This window comes from Centrocercus urophasianus, unplaced genomic scaffold, assembly GCF_019232065.1.
Source record: "Centrocercus urophasianus isolate 14NV4802_14NV808 unplaced genomic scaffold, USGS_Curo_1.0 seq_9, whole genome shotgun sequence".
NCBI classification, from domain to species: domain Eukaryota; kingdom Metazoa; phylum Chordata; class Aves; order Galliformes; family Phasianidae; genus Centrocercus; species Centrocercus urophasianus.
Genome location: NW_024885532.1, coordinates 26,909,479 through 26,928,972, shown reverse-complemented (window position 1 = coordinate 26,928,972; position 19,494 = coordinate 26,909,479). Strand labels below are relative to the sequence as shown.

General features: G+C 43.0%; 1 protein-coding gene across 6 annotated transcripts in view; it reads right to left on the bottom strand.

The window, feature by feature from the left end:
* Positions 1–1,984: 1,984 nt before the first annotated feature.
* SMAD9 (SMAD family member 9) overlaps positions 1,985–19,494 on the bottom strand; it is a 62,187-nt gene continuing 44,677 nt past the window's right edge. For 5 of the 6 annotated variants that reach the window (XM_042838718.1, XM_042838717.1, XM_042838719.1 and 2 more), the window contains 4 exons: positions 18,723–18,860; positions 17,107–17,328; positions 12,488–12,744; positions 1,985–7,914 (listed from right to left, as the gene is read on the bottom strand). In XM_042838718.1, the coding sequence (XP_042694652.1) occupies positions 7,771–7,914; positions 12,488–12,744; positions 17,107–17,328; positions 18,723–18,860 (761 nt within the window). In that variant the 3' untranslated portion in view covers positions 1,985–7,770. The remainder of the gene's footprint in view (positions 7,915–12,487; positions 12,745–17,106; positions 17,329–18,722; positions 18,861–19,494) is intronic. The other variant, XM_042838722.1, reaches the window with a different exon arrangement.

Sequence of the window (19,494 nt, the reverse complement as noted above, 5' to 3'; positions counted from 1 at the left end):
TAGTATAGCGTAGATGTGCACTGTTCAATTTAATTTTAGTAGGTTTCAGATCCAAGGTAAGTTATAGATGAAGGTGGCAGTAAATCTGGTTGAAACAGCCATGTCTGGACAAGCTTTTGTTAATCATGTACCACTGAAACAAGCAGTTCAAATGTTGGCTTCTCCACTTTCACCCAACTTTGGTATCTTTCTGAAAACCAACTAAACACATTTTGTTGAGTGCAATGATACCTTATATCTGTTCTCACAGAATCGCAGCCGAATTGGAAGGGACCTAAGAGATCATTGAGTCCAACCCCCTGCCAAAGCAGGTACCCTGCAATAGGTCACACAGGTGGTTGCCCAGGCAGGTCTTGACTCTCTCCATAGGAGAGTCCACAACCTCCCTGAACAACCTGTTCCAGTGCTCTGTCACCTTTAACATAAAGAGGTTCTTCTACATGTTAATGCAGATCTTCCAGTGTTCAAGTCTTAGGCTGTTACTCCTTGTCCTACATACACACCATGAAGAACCTGCATCACTTATTTGCCTCCCGCCTCCTTTGAGATATTAATAAATTATAAATTATCAGATCCCCTGATAAATTATCAGATCCCCTCTCAAGCCAAATGAGGTCTAACAAAGTGCTTACACTTCTGTTTTCCCCCTTAATATTTTGTTTGGGCAGGAGCAGAGGCACTGCGGGCCGTGGACATTTGCAGTTCCTAGTTTTATGGCAGGCTTACGTTACCTACTTGGCAGCTGAATTCAGTATGCCTTGGGGCACGGCCTGTCCTGCTGCAGCCTGGCAGGTAAGAACCTACTAATAGTTTTTGTCCTCATGTTCAGCCCATAGCTGAGATACAACACTCATAACAGACAGATGGACACACACACGCTCAAAAAGATAATGCATTTACCAGCTTTTGCATAGCACTTACCCAATGTGAGCATGCCTATCTTGAAGCTGGTGTGCTTGCTTAAATGGTGGGAGAGGGTAGAAAAGGGGCACAGGATGATATTCAACTCTTTGAAAGCGTGGGTAATGGCAGAACAAAGGGAAATGGCTTTAAGTTGAGGGAGGGAAGATTTAGGTTGGATGTCAGGGGGAAGTTCTTTACAGAGAGAGTGGTGAGGTGCTGGAACAGGCTGCCCAGGGAGGTTGTGGATGCCCCATCCCTGGAGGTGTTCAAGGCCAGGTTGGATGGGAACCAGGGCAACCTGGTCTAGCATTAAACGTGGAGGTTGGTGGCCCTGCAGGTGGCAGGAAGGTTGGAGCTTCATGATCTTTGAGGTCCGTTCCAACCCTGGCCATTCTGTGTGTGCGTTAAAACAGACAGTGTTTAATAAGGTAGTTATCTCAAAATAAATGCAACTTGCTGAAGAGAGATGTGCATCTCAGCAATCCTGTATTTCTAATGGTCTGTGATACCAGTGCCTTGCAAGCTGGTGTAGACATCAAATGTGCTGGTAGCTGGGCTGTCCCATTTGGGCAGTGTCAGATGGGATTTTCAGGAGGTGTGTGACCCAGCAGTGTCAACACAATTTCGAGACCATTTTCTGTTCATGTTTCTGCTATTGTAGGACATAAATAATGAATTTTAGGAAAATTAAAACCTGACTTGTATAGCAAAGAACATTTGCCTACATTTTTCCTTCAACCCACACAACTGCAAATCTGTCTGATCAGGTCGCCTCTTCTCAAAATAAGCTGGACCACCCTCCTGAATCTTCAAATCTACCACAGCAGAGCTAATGAGGGATGCATGTACTTTATACCAGGCAGATTTTACGCCATTAACATTTTCAGTCCATTTATGTATTAGCATGCCATTTTGCTGGGGCATCCCATTGATCCTCTTCCTCAAGATCCATAAGTCTTGTATGAATAAAGGCTTCCTAAAAGCTTCAGTTTCCAAAGTCACTGGTTGTCAGGTGGGGACTACAAGTTTCCAGAGCCAATCACTTTCAAATAAGAAAATAGGAAGGAACAAGACAGAGTTCTTAAATCAGAAATAACTTTATTAACAGTAAAACACAAGACGTGAATAATCCCTTTTACAATTGAATAGTTCCAGCCAAAGAAAATGGAGTGTGTTGAGAAGTGTGCTGTTCAAACATCAGGCTAAATACGTTGACTTCAGGATGCCTCAAATCAAACGCAACAGGAGGAATGCTGGAGAACATCCACTTGATTAGCAGTGGTGGTATTTGTGTGTCAGGGCATGGGGCTGATAGAGGATACTGAGCTGCCCCAGTGCCTCGGGCTCCTGAAACTAAGCACGTCTCTGAGATATTTTGTTCACAAGAGGCAAGAGTCCAAGTAGCTTTATTTACACAGTGATCCCCTGTGTTCTTACAGAATCTCACTAACTGTGAATGCTACTTTCTTCTAGGTGGTGAAGTTTTGCCTTGACTGTGATGGAAAAGAGAGAGGGCAGAATAGAAGTGGTACCATTAAATCTTTACGTATTTCACAGTTCTTTTCTGCACCAGGCTGTGATAGCTAATACTTCACACAGAAAACCCCACACTTCACTCAAATCCACCATTACAACCCCTTGGCTGCATACATCCCTGCAGGATTATGGCTCCATCAATCCATACCAAGGCCTGTTTTTTCGCTTTCTTGTCTAACTTCTCAGCACAACTTAAATCACAGAGGTGATTCTGAAATGACAGATTAAACTGCTAACACTGAATTGTCTGAAGAAACATGCTGTGATATGCTTAGCTTGTACTTATAAAGTATTATAAATAATCAAAAATTGAATTCCAATTGCTTGAATAAGTAAAAAAAAATATCTAGAGGCGCCTTCTCTCTGCTTGCCATTATGTTTGTTCTCTTGCTCTCTTGTTTGCAAAGCATCTCTTGGACATAACTGTGAATCAGTAAGATGTAACACACCTCAGCATCAAATGATCACTTTGAAACAGACGATGTGCTTGCTACAGTGGAAGTGCAATGGGTCAGACTACCAATTTTTCTTCTAGCCTTTCTTCGCTGATGAGGTCTGTATTTAAAATGACTAACTGGTTGGTCTATTTCTTTCTATGCTATTCATATGCAATATTATTTGAAGATTAACACGGACTATAAAATAGCAGCATTCATGGATAATAAAAACACTATGACTGAAGATCTAAAAACTGTTCACAATTAGCTGCAAATGTTCACATTGGCTATACTGGAAGAGTAGTTGACTGGAGGACATAGTGGTTATGTTTGTCTTTCAGAAGAGACATGACCTGCCTCATTACCTGTCATAGAATCATAGAATGGCCTGGGTTGAAAAGGACCTCAAAGATCATCTAGTTTCAATCTGCCACGGGCAAGGTCACCAACTGTGAGACCAAACTGTACAAGCACCAGCTCTGGTGCAAGTAGAGGTGTGCTCTTGGTTGGACTTATGCCTTACTTCCCTAGCAGGTAAGTGTGGCACCGGCATGGTGATGCAACATGAAGCATACCTGAGCAAGCTGGGGTGAAACAGGCAACAGGATTCTGGTCACTCCTGGCCGCTCTTGGAGCTCCCGTGAGTAGGTGATGGTCACAAACTAAAGGCTGCATCTTATGCTGGTGCATATTATGTGCAATACTAGAGAGACATAGAGCAATTTCTCTCCACTGAGCAAAGACTAAATGCCCACTCAGGCTTTCAGCACCAGAGAAGTCGATAAAGAGCCATGTACTTGAGACCCCTTCAAAGTCTACTAAGGCCTATCAAGTTCCTTGATAGTTTGCATCCAACCAAGGAGCTGACATGTCTGCCTGAGCAGCCTCTGCATATCCAGTGGTTTGTGCAGTACTGCTGAGACTTTGACTTGCAGCACTTATCAGCCAGGGATGCGTGCCAGAAGCAAGGATGAAGGATTAGACAAAGCTGTAGTCACAAATGCCTGATTTGCTCCATTTTAAGAGCTATGGGATGGGATGATGTTTACAATGAGAGCTGTATCCAGTGCTGGTTTTATACTCATGAAACGTTAATATCTAACAACTCTGTCCTGCACTGAACTCATGCAGAAATAGCTGAGGGTAAATAAACATGCCTCATCCTGACACTGTCTCCACTAACAGAGAACTCCTGTCTGTGACAACCAGTTACCACTGAACGTCTGCACAGAGCCACAGAACGATGTAAACCAGAAGGGATCTCTGGGACACCCACTCTGACACCCTGCTCAAGGCAGAGACCTCTCCAAGGAGGCTGCTCAGGCTGTGGGAAGGCTTAACATGGTGCTTGCTGGCTGAGTTCTCTGTATGGAGGGACCTGAAGGGAGGCAAAGCCTATGCTGCACTTCTGAGTGCTCCAGCCATCGTATTGATTGTCTGTTGCAGTGCAACTCTTGGGCACAAGGAGAGCAGCAGTGCCATTGGAATGGCTTCAGGCAGCATAAGACCTGCGTCAGTCCCCTCTGGATGTGAACGGCACATTGACACTGGTGCTGCAGATGAACTGGCAGCAATTAGGCAGTCTCTTCTCAACTACTTAATAAGAAAACAAGAGGTCTGAGTACCATGATGGATGTTCTTTATGCCACAGCCTGACCAAACTCCCATCGCTGCCTGCTGATGCATAGTACTTCTCCACAGAAACCTTCAACGGGGTTTGACGTTGATGACTCAAAAGACATTTAAAAAAATCTGCCTTCAGCTAAGCAGTCTCCCTGTAAGTGGTTTTAAATCCCTCAGGAAGTCCATGTGAAAAGCTTGGGTATTAATGAATGCCTTTAAAGGCTATAAATTGAATACACAGGGTGAAGGGTTCATGAGGATCTTGGAGCACAAAAGATCTCCTTCCAAAATGGGGAGGCATTACAGTGAAATACAAAGGTACCTTGCTGTAAATTATCAGAAACCTGGATTTTTAATTCGCATACTAGAGAAGACTCTGAGGGTCTTTCAGCAAATAGTTAAATGATTTGTCTCATCTTACTGTAGGCATTTAAGTAGGTGAGAGGTGCACTCCAGAAATGCCTGCTTCTTTCCTTTAGAAGTAAGGGCACATGAAGGTGACAGCCTTTAATAAGATGCACACATGGACTGCATAGAGTCCAAAGGGCTACCTGTGTGAGGACTGCTGCGAGAACAGAAATACAGGAAAGGAAAAGCTGTTCTGAATTTACCAACTTTCATTTAAAAAGCAAAGACACTCACTGAGGAGGCATCATTACCAGGCTGTAAGGCCACCTCCCCATGGGCTCACCTCACCTCCTTTTGGATGCACCCAGTGCAGCAGTCCGTCTCTGACCATGTGTTCCCCTTACACACAGCTGGCAGGCAGAAGAATGCTCAGGGTGCAGTGTATCTGATCCACCTGAAAGACCTCATGATGAGATGAATGATGCCTCAGAAAGAACGCTTCTCTTCACTGTCTGCACTTCTTCCTCTGCAGCATCAGCAGGAAACTGGGTTCTGGAACTGCCCAAGAGCAGTGCACGTTTAGCACAGCCACCTTTGCTCTCTGGGAGAGAAAAGACAATGCTGGCGATGTCCAGCGGCAGCACCTGGGCTTCTCTTTGTGTGAGAAGGGGAGCAGGTTTCAGCTTAAGAGGCAAAGAAGAATTTAGGACGAAGAGCAGTGCTAGATCCTGGACAGAGGAGCTGATTTCTCTGTCGTTTGCTGCTAAATAAAGGGATTAGCAATATGAAAAGCACAAGTGGGGAAAGGGCACAATGGACACCCTGAAAACAATGGTACCAACAGCTAAATATAGTGACACTGGAGAGCAAGGGAGCTGAGAAGGTCTGTTTCCAAACCCATCTTTCTTCAGTCTGCTAAGCAGTAAATGGCACGTCTGAAATTTGGGTGGGACCTTTGTACTGGAATCACTGCCACAGGTCATGCTTTTCCTACTCCACACTAATGATGTTAATGGCAAATGGTGACAGAATACAGTTCTTCATATGTATGAACTTCCTATAAACCTGCAGTTCTGCTTGAACTTAACAACCATCTGTCCTCCTGTGCCCTGCCAATGCTGGAGGCAGCTGATGGTGTGCTTAAAGGAAGTAACTCCTCTGTTTTATGCATTCTTCTGCTCTGTTCAGAACTGCCACCTCGTAGCAGGCATTATATAGCATCTAAAAGACACAGAAATTATTTCCAGTGAATATTACTTGGTTTGCCTATGTAATGTACCTGAAGATTTCACGCATTCTCTTGTAATTAAGCAGTAACTTGTGTAGCACCAGATACTGTGTGAGAAGAAAAGAAATATTATGTAGAACATATTTTTCTCAGTGTAATTCTAGTGTGTGAGATTTGAGAAGTTACCATTCTTGTTGACCTTCAATGCAAAGCAGTTTTCAGGGGCCTGTTATGCTCGCAGGGAAATAATCCTTTACCCTTTCAGCAAGGTAAAGGGGATCATCAAAACGCAGCACTGTTTCCCATGGCTCACCAGATAAGAACAGCACTTGGAAAGGCTGGCTCTGGGGATGACATTATGGACCATAATTCCTCCTGCTTACAGGTCCACAGACAAGGAACTGTTAAGAAAGCTTTACACATAGACACACTGTTCTCTTGCTTATGGCTTATGCTGCCTCACCATCCTGTGCAGGCAAGGCCACAACACCACGAATGCTGAAGCCTCTATCCAAGATGAGAAACCATCCATGGCATTAACAAAATGCCAGGAGCCCCTCTGCCAAACCAGGGCACTGTAGTCAGATCGAGGACTGGCACAGAGCAGGGCACAGCCTGGCTGCCTCTCACCTCCTCCTCCCTGTATCTTGTGAGCATGGGCCTTCCCGCTCCCAATGCAGACTGTCCTGAGCTCCATGATGATATCATTTCTCAGTTCTTCAATGCACACTTCATTTCCTTTTCCTGAATCACAGTTCAAGTCCCTTTTAGACGTACCCTTGGTATCAGCACAGTAGTCTAACTACAGATAGTCCTAACTTCAAAACAAACAACATCAATACTGTATAATGGATAGGATTCAGTCTACATGCCAGACACATATGTAAGTATGTACGTACTTTGCAAAAAAAGCACTGGAAGTTAATTGGATTTTAAACTTCTAGGCATATACTTCAAATTTTCTTTTTTTTCTTAGGAGCTTGTTGCTTTTCAGTGCAGCAGTACCATAAACTACTGTGTTAAGTGTATTGGGCTGCTCAGATGTGTCCAGAATGCTCTGACAAGGCACCAGAGCCAAAAGCATCCCAAGGGCTCTCTCCTCCTGCCAAACCGAGGGGTCTCAGCTCCTCACAGGATCTGTGGTCCCACAGTGCTTTGCAGTACGGAGACAGACCGGAATTGCTGTTTAATCCTTCAGTTCACTGGAGAAAAGTCTTCTCTATGCTTAAGTCCTGTGCACCACTTAAAGTCCTCTCTCAGATCTGAAGTTAGGATGTAAAATGAATACAAATGGTGCCAATATCTGACTTTTGTTGCCTGCAGAAGGGTGAATTTCACCTACTAGGAACAGCAACAGCCAGGTTTCTGAATCCATGTGAAAGTGCTGAGAATTCGCACCGTTTACTGGCTTGGTTGGGGAATGAAGGTGCTCACAGGAACTGCTTGACACTTTTGCAGGATCTTGGCTTATTTTGAGAACAGATATGCTATACCTGAATTCCTACACTTATTGTACTGGCATCAGAATAACTAGAAACCACAAAACGTAGCATGAAAAAAAAAATAGGAGAGTAGACTATGTATAGATATATTTACATCTGCATACATCTACATATAGAAGCTTCTGTTCACTGGAAATCCTATAAGCCACTGCCTGCAATAGCATCCATCCTAAGGGAATTCTAGAGATGATTCTTAAGAGACGGAAGAGATGGGGTTATGAGGTGAGCCCATCTGTGTCAGAACCTTATCCAGCCATTGCAATGGTCCATGCAGGTGGATCTCAATCCAGCAGGGCGTGCTTGTAACATCTTGGCGATGATACTCTGCTCCCCAGCCCTACAAAAACACCAGAGGAGCAAAAAGTGAGTCTTTAAAAAAGTACATCAGTAAATCATAAATTCAATGCCACTGGTCTAGGATAGCTACAGGTAGTCCACCACCCAGCCCACCAAGATTTAATGCTTTGTCCCAGGGATAATTTTCTCTAAAAAATTAGCTCCTTTTCAAGTATATTACTATCATAGTTAACAGGAACTCTGTACTATTGAATTAAAAATGCTTCTCCACACTTCCAGCTGGCGAGGAATGGGCTGTTTCTGAGCCTGGCTGCCTGCAAACAGCCCACAGGGAATGGTCCCCGCTGTTTGCATGCCGAAGACGTGCCCGGGAAAGTCTGCCAGGCTGTTGTCTGCACAGACAAAAAGCAGGCCAGGCCCTGTCATAACACTTCAGCAGGACTGGTAGTGTTCCTGGGCACCTCTTCATTCATCGGCAGAGACGTACCCTGCACATCTGAGACTCTAGAAGTTGTATGTATTTCTCAAAGTCTTTGGAAACTTCCAGCAGGGTTCCCTTATCCTCATTACTTTTAACTTAATTAATTCATAGACATTTTCCATAGGCTTTCTATCCTTGAACACCTTCTCTTTTCCCAACAGAATTCTTGCCTGTCTGCCACAGGAAATCCTGCAGTAATTTCTCCAGATTTTTCTGGAAGATAAGGGACATGGAGCTCCTGTCAGAAGATGGGCACGTGGTGTAGGCAAGGAGAAAATAGAAGCAGGAGTGCCTCGATTCAAGTAGGCACAGTGTCTGCTTGTTAAGCAGGCAGCCAGTCTGCCAAGGTTTGATACATTGATTTTAGCCACCGATGTGAATTCCTAGAACAGTGTGACGGGGTTAACAGTGTGCCACTGGACTTGACCAGGTGCTTTTACGTGCATAGAAATACAGAAAAGAAATCATAACATTCAGCATCCAACCCCAGAGAGTTACCTCTTGCCTCTTTCCAGCCCAAATGTAGAAGCTTTGAATTGTGATGCATATGCACAGTACCATTCTCTGTGGTTTCACAGCATTGCAAAGGAGAGCCCAAAGTCTTACAGCCAACTGGCTGCATCATTAATAAATGCTGAATTCTTCAAAGTACTGGAGCTGCTAGAAGCCAGTCCTCTAGAAAACCAACCAGAAAACTAGGACCAACACCAATTAGATGCTGCAAGTGGCCTAGATAAAATCCATTTGTATTTAATGAAGAAGAGGCAGAGAACAGATGAAGATGAGAACCTAACGAAGCCCAAAGAGTGCTTTTAATCAGGAAGCATTTTTCTGGCCTTCAGAACATTTATCAGGCTAGAAGGCGCTTGTGTTCGTAGGCACCTCAGATAAGCATTCTGGAAATGTTCGTATAAAATGCTACTCTTCAAGTGCTGTCATGCTTCTGACTTGATTAAGAGTCTTAATTACTCAGCTGCATTGAAGATACATGACCTAAGGATAAGAGTCAGAGGCGATGTTGCACCTCCCCTGATTAGCAGGATGGAAAACCTATATAGGAACAGTAATTACAGGTTGCAAACACAACCTGTCTGATTTTGAGAGTTCGGCAGTCTGTGTAAGTGACTGGGCATCTCCCTCTGCTGGCAGCTCCCAAACACTTCCAGCCTCCTTCCTACTGCCTGTGCTGCCTTCCTGGACTGGGACTGGGGCTGTCAGAGGGGTAAAATGCCCTGGGGAAGGACTCCCCTGTCATCCCACAGATCACACAGCCTCCTGGAGTGTAGGACAGCCCCAGGGCCAGAATGAACTCAGAGGTGGAGCTTTTCTAAGGATGGAATAAAATAAGAACCACTCGCAAAGCTGTGGTGTTATCTTGCACAGAGGATGGTAAGAGAAGCCCAGGGCTCACATAAGGAGTCCAGAAATGAGCTTTTCACAGGGAAATGAGCTGGGGAATCCTGCTGCTCCTGCTACACCTTCCCAACCTTGTGCAGGTGACAGCTCTCTCCAGCCTGGGTAACTAGTGATAGGACAAATTCCTTTAAGATTGTGCCAGAGCAGTTTAGGTAAGATATTAGGAAAATTTTCTCCTCAGAATGAGTGGTGAGGTATTGGAACAGGCTGCCCATAGGTGTGGTGGAGTCACCATCCCTGGACATGTTCAAGAACTGTGTAGATGTGGCACTGAGGGACGTTGTTTAGTGGCTATGGTGGTGATGGGTTGATGGTTGGCATAGATGATCTTAGTATTCTTTTCCAACCTTAATGATTCCATTCTATTCTGTGATTCTGTGGTTTTACCCTCTGGCCAGCTCCAGCTCCAGCTCCAGCCTTATGTGGAGGAGTAGGACCAAGCCTGCTGGGTCATACCCTCAGCTCCAGAACTTGGAGCAATGTGGGAGGGAGGACACTGGATTCAGTTCTCAGTTTAGTGGAGAACTCTGATCCTCTGTTTTGTGCATCAGGTGTCTCATCAGTGGAGAAGGGACAACAGCTGACCTTGTTTTGTTGGGTTTATCAGCAGCATTGTGTGGATGGCAATTATTACCTGCTCTCCCTGGTGATCCCTGCACATGTGCCTGAGAGTCGAGCTCCTCTCAGCTGCTATATGGGCATGCTAGGGGTATCACAGAGGAGAGGAGCTTCACTTCCCTTTTTCTCATGTCCTGCCTCCGGAGAGTGGCACGGTCCTTGCAAGCTTCTCATGATCTGGTGCATACCCAGCCCTCCCTCCCAGCTCAAGCATTGGTTGTGTAGGAGTTTGAGACCAGCGATCTGACAGACAACGTGCTCCTCTGTCCACTGCATACCCCTGCCCAAGAGTATTTATGACCCAGAACTAAATACACCAAGACTCATACCTTGGGATATAAATCATTTGAGAAGAATGAGTACAGGAAAGAGTTTTTGTGGGCCAGGAAGAGTCTAGTTGACATTTGCATAGTCATGTTCCAAAGGTCATGGGAAAAGGTTCAAAATAACTCTGTACACTGGTCTTCTGGTGCCTGAGGCACTATAGTGGCTGCTGTTGTTTCAACAAAGCAAGGTGATAACATAGCAGCAATATTATTTAGTGCATCAATGCCACCACTTTTTGCTGCCATGCTGGGCTTGGAGGCAGATAACACATCAAAGAGACTGCCCCTGAGTTGCTGAGATAATGAAAATATTGCATAACTGGCTATACTGCCTTAATAAACAACATGCCCATTCATGTCTTCCATTAAAGAAAAGGCTGCTTGTTGGGTTTCTTGCTCTCTTTTTTCCCGTAATGCTTGCGTGTGAACAAGATACCAGTCCCTTCCCAAGAACAAAGCAACACCATGGTCACAGGTATGGAGATCATGGTTTGGACTCTTGGGAAAAGTTACAGGGCATTCTTAATGCTCTCACAGTTATGCAGATGGGTCCCTAGGGACGGCTGGAAAGAATCAGAACCAGAAAGCTGTGTGGGACTCAACTCATCTGCTGTTCAGAATATGGAAGAACTGAACTGTGGAAGAACAGAACTGGGCTAGAGCCTCAAGTAATTTTGTTATCTCTTAGATGTGAATTCAATTGGCTTGATTCACTCATTTGTTTGGAACCAAATCTGCATGATGAATGGACACACTCAAGCCATTTCTTTTGGTGTCTAATAGGACCAACTTGCTTCTAATGGTGCACCTTTCCTAGTTTGCAGGCTGAACATTGCTGCCAGCTCTTCCCAGCAGCACTGTAGGAAGTCACAGTCTAGTATGTCTGTAGTCTTGAAGCATTCACTATTCTCTGAAGTTTAAGTGCTACAACAGACACCAAAGTAAATCCTGAATACTAAAAAGGGTCGATAAATATTCTAGTAAGAAGGCCATTTGGAAGATTCAAGAAACTCCCACAAAGACCAATATATTGCACACAGAGCAATCACATTGCAAAGTTCAGATTTCAAAGACATGGAAACTGCAAAGGCTTTGGTTGCCTACTATCTCTTCTAATCAGGGGAAAATCAGTTGTTCTTTTGGGCATTGTATTCTGCTCACAAGAAGATCTTCTGTTTGTGTGACTGCCAGTGTGAATGCCATCAGGAATTAAGATAATCTCGAGGCAGGGATCAGACAGGTGGCAAACAATGACTATTCCCAACAAGCTCAGTGGGAAGACCTAGTATTTCTTGACTGACCATGTATATACGAGTTTATAGTAATAGGACTGTAAATTTGACTGGAGACATAAAGACCTTTTTTTTTTTTTTTTCAGATGTGTGGCTCTATCAAACTCTATTGCAAAACAGTAACAGTAAGAGAGGTCACAACTGCCTAAGTGCTTTGTTTACACACTGCTAAGCTCACTGCTAAGCTGAACTCCTTATGCAGTCAGTGGGGCTTCAGTCTCTGCTTGGTTTTTGTATGAATCTGTAAGATACTTTATTTCTAGAGTCCATGAAGTTCTTAGGTTGATCACAGAATCTACTGATTTTTAGTACCTACAAGTTTAAGGCAATACTGGAGAACAAGAATTCTGGATTGCAATTTGCAGTTTGGGTGCATATCTCTACTTGGGAAGGACTTGATATGGTCTAGTTTTGCACTAAAGCTAGCAAGTGCTGGGATTCTCCTTTTCATAAAGGCAAGAGAAAACAAAGAATCCTTACTTTAACAAAGCTCATTCGAATCGTACACATCTTCGTCAGCTCATACACTACTTCAAAACCATGATTGACTGACTGGGCAAGCAACTGGGCAAAGAGCTGGTTGTTGAAGATCTTGAGGCTGCAGCCACTGGGGATCTTGCAGACAGTGGCTGGGTGGAAACCATGCTGATAGTTACAATTGCGGCTCTGCACGAAAATACTGCTGTCACTGACACATTCAGCATACACTTCTCCACCAACATAATAAAGATGAACACCTAGAAAAAGAAAACAAGACAGGTATTATTTCTCCACTGTTTACAACACGTTTTATTTCAGTAACTTGGTTTGGTTCTCTGAATTCTTTAACTATTTAATTGGTGTGGGCATATAAACCCACATCACTCCAGGAACTTAGTGCCATTTAAAAGACAGAAAACTTTGTCTACATCCTTATATCTGTACAAGGGACCCATCAGCATTAAAAGGAAATTATCAAAAACAATATCTCAAGGTATGAGTACAGGAATAAAATTCTTTATCTCCCTATTAGGACTGGATTACTTCTTTAATTCACTAGCATGGTACTTTATGACACACACATGCACATACACACACACACACAAATGTCAAACATATGCCAGCCATGTTAAAGTGTGGATCAAATCTGTTAAAGAACTGACAAATCTGTTACACATTACACATCCAAATCTATTGTGCTCTACCACCATTGAGCACACGCACGCTGACCAAGACCCATTTCATTGCATGCTACGCTCTACTACAAGGTCTTGCCACATGCTGTTCAAACACACATGGTGTGTACTTCAAGTCATACAGAACCACGTGTTTACATTTGCACGACCCTGACTTACTCACCAAATCCTTCTTGTTAAATGCAAACTTTATCAGGAAAACAATTGATCTGGTGAACTTCTCAGTGTCCAAGTGACTTACAAACGTTAACTTTCAAACTTTTACCACATCTTGGAAAAAGGAAGATGGAAGCACTTCTATCCATTCAAGGACTCTTATCCACCCAGGATGTCTGCTTGTGTGAATATATATGTGAACTGGTGTAAGCATTTTTTTCTTATCTGGTAGATGAGAGGCAGTGTGACCAGTCGATTCACTCCGTCCACCGCAGGCTGCAGGCTCACAGCCAACTCAAAATGATGGAAGTCTGAGCTGGTGCAGTAAAGGCTCACTCTTCCCCTGCTCTTACTACTTCTTCCCACACCTGCCTTCAAGCTGCAGCAGTGTCTGGGGACCAGGCAGTCACCCAGGTCAGGGAACTGAACCCAGTGAAAACTAATAAACTTAAAAACAAACAGAACAAAACAACAACAAAGATCTATTTGCAATGAGATCTTCTTCAGTGCCAGCATGGCAATAGGGAACTAGACTGCTTAAATGTGAGCAAGAAACCACACCCTGAAAGGGACCGAGTCACCCTGTGAAGATACCTAGACGTTCAACCTTCCCATGGCTAGATTAGGGAAGATTAACCTCTCCCATGGGCAAGAGAGATGGAAGAACCCTGTTCTTTCTTCTCATAAAAACCACCACTAAATAAAAATAAAATTCTCCTTTCTATTCCCAGAGATGGCATTCACACCTTTACATACAAATGCACATGTTCACAGAGTCTAAGTGTAATGTCTGCAAAGCCAGTGATAACTATGCTTTATTAATTCAGTTGTAATTCGTTTTATTCCTGTTGTCTTTTGTACAAAAATGACTGGTTACATATTCCCAGTCTCTGTTCCTGATTCTGTGGTCATGAGAGCAAGGGACAGCAGCACATCCTTAAAAGAAAAACAGCCTCTGAACAGGAGTGGGAAAGACTTGGGGAAAAGCAGGTTGAGTGGGAAAAGGATCTGGGAAAAATATGCTCTCCCAGACACTTCCAGTGTGACTCAGACAAGAACCTCAGTCTGTCTTCAAGCCATCACTTGAATTCTACCTCTATGTACCCATGAGATCTCATATTAAATGTGAGGGGGTGTGGCTCACAGCACAAGCTGGTACTTCACTGAGAACATAGGTGAGACCACAGCTCCATTAGACCGACCAGTCAGCAGCTTCAGATGCACACAGAGATGCATCTGCTATGATTTGACCAATGTTTCCTTTCCACCCCGTGGAAGGGGAATGAAAAGGAAGGACACTGATAGTAAAATCACAAAGGTTTTGGCTAACACTGATGGAGACCAGGTAAATTCCTGAAATAGACTGAGAAGGAAGACAGGGAAGGAAGGGAAGAATAAGGACACGTGTTCACCTCCTTCTGAATCTTCAGGTGTGATGACTGATTTAGAGTGACTGCACTTCTGGGTGCTAAAGTGCGAAGCTTTAAGGGCTACATTTTCACACTGAATAACTAACTTTCAAAAAACAAAAACAAAACAAAACAAAAAAAACCAAACCCAACGCTTTCAAAGGCATTACCAAAACTGCATACTACAATAACAAAAACACCAAAGTCATTCTGAAAGTGGCTCTGATTTTCTTTTTCCTTGTGGATTCTTAAAAAAGCAATAAATACAGCAGTAACGAAATGTTAGTGAATATTTCCATTCTTCTGCTATTCACTCACTGGAGACAAGCACCTTGAAGAAGCCAACCAGCTGAATGCATATTTGTAAAAGACCAAATCCAAGGCCTATATGTTTTAGCAGGATCTCATTGCCCTCTGCAGAAACTGGAGACTCAGCAGGTTCCAAGCATCCAATTCTTTTTGACTCTCTGATCAGTAGTCTCCTTTTTGTCCTTGAAGTCTTACTGCTGAAACAGATCCAATTGCTAGTAGATGTTGCATTGTGTTCTGGATTGTTTTTAGCTTTGATGTGGTATTTCCAGGAAACCGATTCACGCTGATACACTAGATGACAATTCAATCGCATATCCTTATCCTACTGAGCTAATCTTGTTTACTCACTCCTTTTTCTTCCTTGTTAACATGTGACAATTGTATCAATTTCAGCAGCTTTCATCTGTCCAGTGTGCCTTTGAACTACACACTCTTAGAGTTGCTCTGTGCTCTTCTGCAGGCCCATACTGGTGCCACTTCTATTCCACTTAAACATGTTTTCTTAAGATTTGCATAAACAGAGAAAAGTATTAACATTGAGGATCTCAGGTATACTAAGCTCCTCTCTAGGCAACCTGCTCCCTTCCCTTGGGCAGATTCCTAGTGTAAGACTTAAAAGAACTTTTAATCAATGAAGACGCATCTTTAGATTTGAAAGGACGAAGACTAGCATAAGCATTTACCTCATATTCTTCCTGTTCTGTCTCTTTGTATTTTGGGGCAGAAATTCGCAGGATGTAAGATCCTCAAATAACAGCTTCGACTGGGATTTTTTGTTGTTCTTCTTTTAGGGCCGGGCTCAGCTTTGATCTATACCCCTTTGGCAGCTTATGCTGATTATGCTGATTGAGAAGCTTTGCCATCTAGATGTACAACTCATTTCCACTGCTCACATCAATTTACTGGTGTAGCATTACACCCCCTTCACACTTCTGTAACACAGGTACTTTTTTCCTTCTGGGGAAAAGTGTGAGAGCTGAGTACATCTCTCAGCCTTCAGATTCACTGTTGTTTGTAAAAACTATGTCACATTTGTCTCAGACCTTCCTCGTACTCAGTCATTTAACACTAAGCTATCAAGAGTCAATTAAAGTATTGCTCTAGGCCCAGGAAATGAGGTGAGGTTGACAAGATAATAGGAGTGAAACAATTAAGAGTTAATTAGCCCAGTAGGGAATCCATTCCCAGGATGCTACAGGTAAGAGGCTGGTCTGGCAAGATAATGAGTCTAGACTGGATATAATAGAGGAGGCAAAGCTTCAACTGCACAGAGAAGTGACCAGTGCAGGGCTTCTGTCTCACTGCCACAAACACTAATAAATTCTGGGAGAATATCAAGCCCTATCCTACTCTCGCAAGCTGGGATGGAGCGAGTGTGGCCATGTGTATCCAGGTATGGCCTCATCCTACTTGTTACCAATAGCAGATGATCTTGTGTGCACAGGACATGCACACACCAGAAGTGGAGCATACAAGGAGAACTGCTGGAGGCAGAACCCAAGACTTCGAGTTACCAGTGAGAAGTTGACATGGCAGGGAATCAGATTGGACTGATTTCCTTACGTTGCTAGGGGAAAAAAATCTATAAAGGCAACTCTTGTACAGTTTTTCAACTAAATAACTCAACTGCTAAGTGTTTCATCCATCTCCCTTTGTTATTTGGTGGTAGAAGAACCAGCCCTGAGGCACCAGCAATTATCCTTTTAGTGGCATTTCAATGGCAATATTCCCAGTTGCTAGAAGCTCTAATAAATAAAATGAAAATACATACTGCTAAATTAGAACTTACAACTATAAACAACATTTTTCTCTTTGCTGGCCAAGTAAATAGCTTTTGTAAGTAGATACTCTGCTGATTGCTATTCAGTCAGAAAAGAATCAACTCCCTCTGCTTCAGAAATAATCTCAGCTTTGGTTTTAAGAAAAGTATATCAGACAAATCAGCCAGAATTGTTAACGGCTTGAATTGTTAACGGCCAGAATTGTTAACCATTGTATGGTTCTCCTGAGCTCTGAATATTCCCAAGGAGAAGGAATTTGCTCTTACCTTTTCCTATGTGTCTCCTGGTGTTTTCAATGGTAGAATTGCGGTTTACATTTGAGAGCAGTCCCAGGCAGAACCTGTTTTTGTTATTTGAGGGATCTGTAAATCCATCTATAAGGATACTTCGAGAGGAAGCCTGGAAAGTCTCTCCTACCCTGTTGTTGAGTTCATAGTAGGCAACAGAGCACCAGTGTTGTGGTTCCTCATAGCAAACAGGCCGAAAATCTGTAGGAAACAAAATTAATTAGCTGCTGGGGTCTTAGTAGTATTCTTTCAGATAATCATTCTCTGTCTCTTTTCCTCCCTTCTGTCCCTCCCACGCTCCCAGCTCTTCATCTAAACAGTCGTTAATGTCAGACAATCTCAAAAGCAGCTTCCGCTTCTTAATGTTATGACCAAAATGTGCAAAAGCTGGTACACCAGTTTAACTATGAGTCTTTGAGAAGCCCCACTTGTTCTCAAAAAAGCGGTAACCCTAACGCATTAAATTAAGCACATGCTAACATTCCTTGCTGAACTGAGGCCCAATCTCTACACTGAAAGTAGTAGGGGATACATCCGCTCTGCACACCAGCAGGAGCTAGGGATGACAGGTGGGCTCAAAGTAAATCAAAACTGAGACAAGTCTTAAGTCTAGTATCAAATGCTGGAGTTCAGAAGTAATCAATCTATTCCTCCCCTCCACCTTTCTTTCTTTGCACGCTTTGAGGCTTTCCACTTCCATGTGGGTCTGTAAGTAGAAATCTCATCTCATTTCTTTCGGATCTACCTCTACCCAGGTTTTCTAACACAGAGACAGCAAAGGACTTAAAAACATGAAAGAATCTCTGAACACTCACTTGTTCTACAGGAATTGTTGGGAAACTTTATTCTGCTTGCCTACCACAGGTATATGAGACCTCCTGCCCCAGAGTACCTTTGCCCATAACCTCTAGTAAACTTCTAACCAAGATTCACAACGGCTGTGATCAGGGAATGTAAATTATGCTAAGGAGATTAAAGCCTCAACAATTTATTTAAAAATATCGGTGTCTGATGGCTAGTAATTACCTAGCCATTCTGTGCACTCATCTGTTGTTAACACTACCTCAACTTCCTTCTCCTCTAGTTCTGATACAGACATGTTCCTCAGTGTTTCAGAAAGTTGTACTTCACTAGAATGTCTTTTTATATTCTAGCCAGCCGGTAATGTAACATTAATACAATGAAGGTAATAAGAAAGTTTCCAAACATAAGACTTTAAAGTACATGAAACTTAGAACTGATGGTGATAAAGAAATCAGTTTTGATTTAGATAGTGTTCTTTTGTGTTGTATTACTCCCCATCCTTGATTTTATATCTTTATCTTTTCAAAGTAGATAACAGTGTTTGCTTTCAGTAACAACTTTCTAACTGCAGTAGTTCATGGTTTCAAGAAGAATCTAATCTCTCTCACTTCACATGTAAGTCACTGAATTCTTAGATCTTCCTATTCTCCTAGCTAATGGATGGATTTAATACACAGCCTAACCCTCAAAGCCGTCTGAAACCTACTATAACAGATCACTGAACATTGTTGTTTGAATAATGCTTTACTACTTAGCAATTTTTCTTGGAAAAACAGTATAAAGTTATTTACTTTCGGTTTCTCCATCGGCAGATTTACCTCCATTGGGCAAAGACAGTACTAGTTGGCTTTCAGCTATTGCATCCATTGACCGCCCATTGTGGCTTCCTGGAGTTTCTCTTGCGTGGTAGGGTGGGGGTGGAGTTTCCACTATTGGAGAGAAGGAAAGAAAAAAAAAAGAAGATAGGACATCTAAATCAATACCTTGGTAAATTCTGCCCAGCCTTTCCTACTGAATACATACCACTTCTTCAGATTTGTTTAGCTACAGAAGGGTTTGAAACAAAGCACAAATCTGAATCTCATCTCTTCCCAGCCTCCAGAGTAAGACCATCACATGTTCAGGAAGAACGGTAAGGAAGGGCAGTCACGTTGGATTCTGTACACTTGATGAAGGAGGGACAGACAGAGGATGGCCTCAGGCTCAGACCACCATCATGCCAAGTTTTCTGATAATAAGAGCTGTTATACTAAGAAAGCAAAGCTGTTTGATCCTTCAATTCCAGGCTTCTCTCCTAAATGTTAAAATCCTTGCAGAAGATGATTTAACAGCAGCAAATAACTTTAATTTCCTCTCAAGGAGAAAGTTCTCTTTCTTCACAGACTACAAAGAAAGTGTATGGAAAGTCTTTTATTTTAAAGTGAGACTTGGCAAAACTTCCTTCAGATTTGTCCTTTTAACTTCTGTCCTAGCTATATGACATCCTATCATACAGCAATGAATGAAGAAGTACCAACCCACAGTGTGCCTAGCTCCTGGTTTGTTTCCTTCATGGCATAGTAA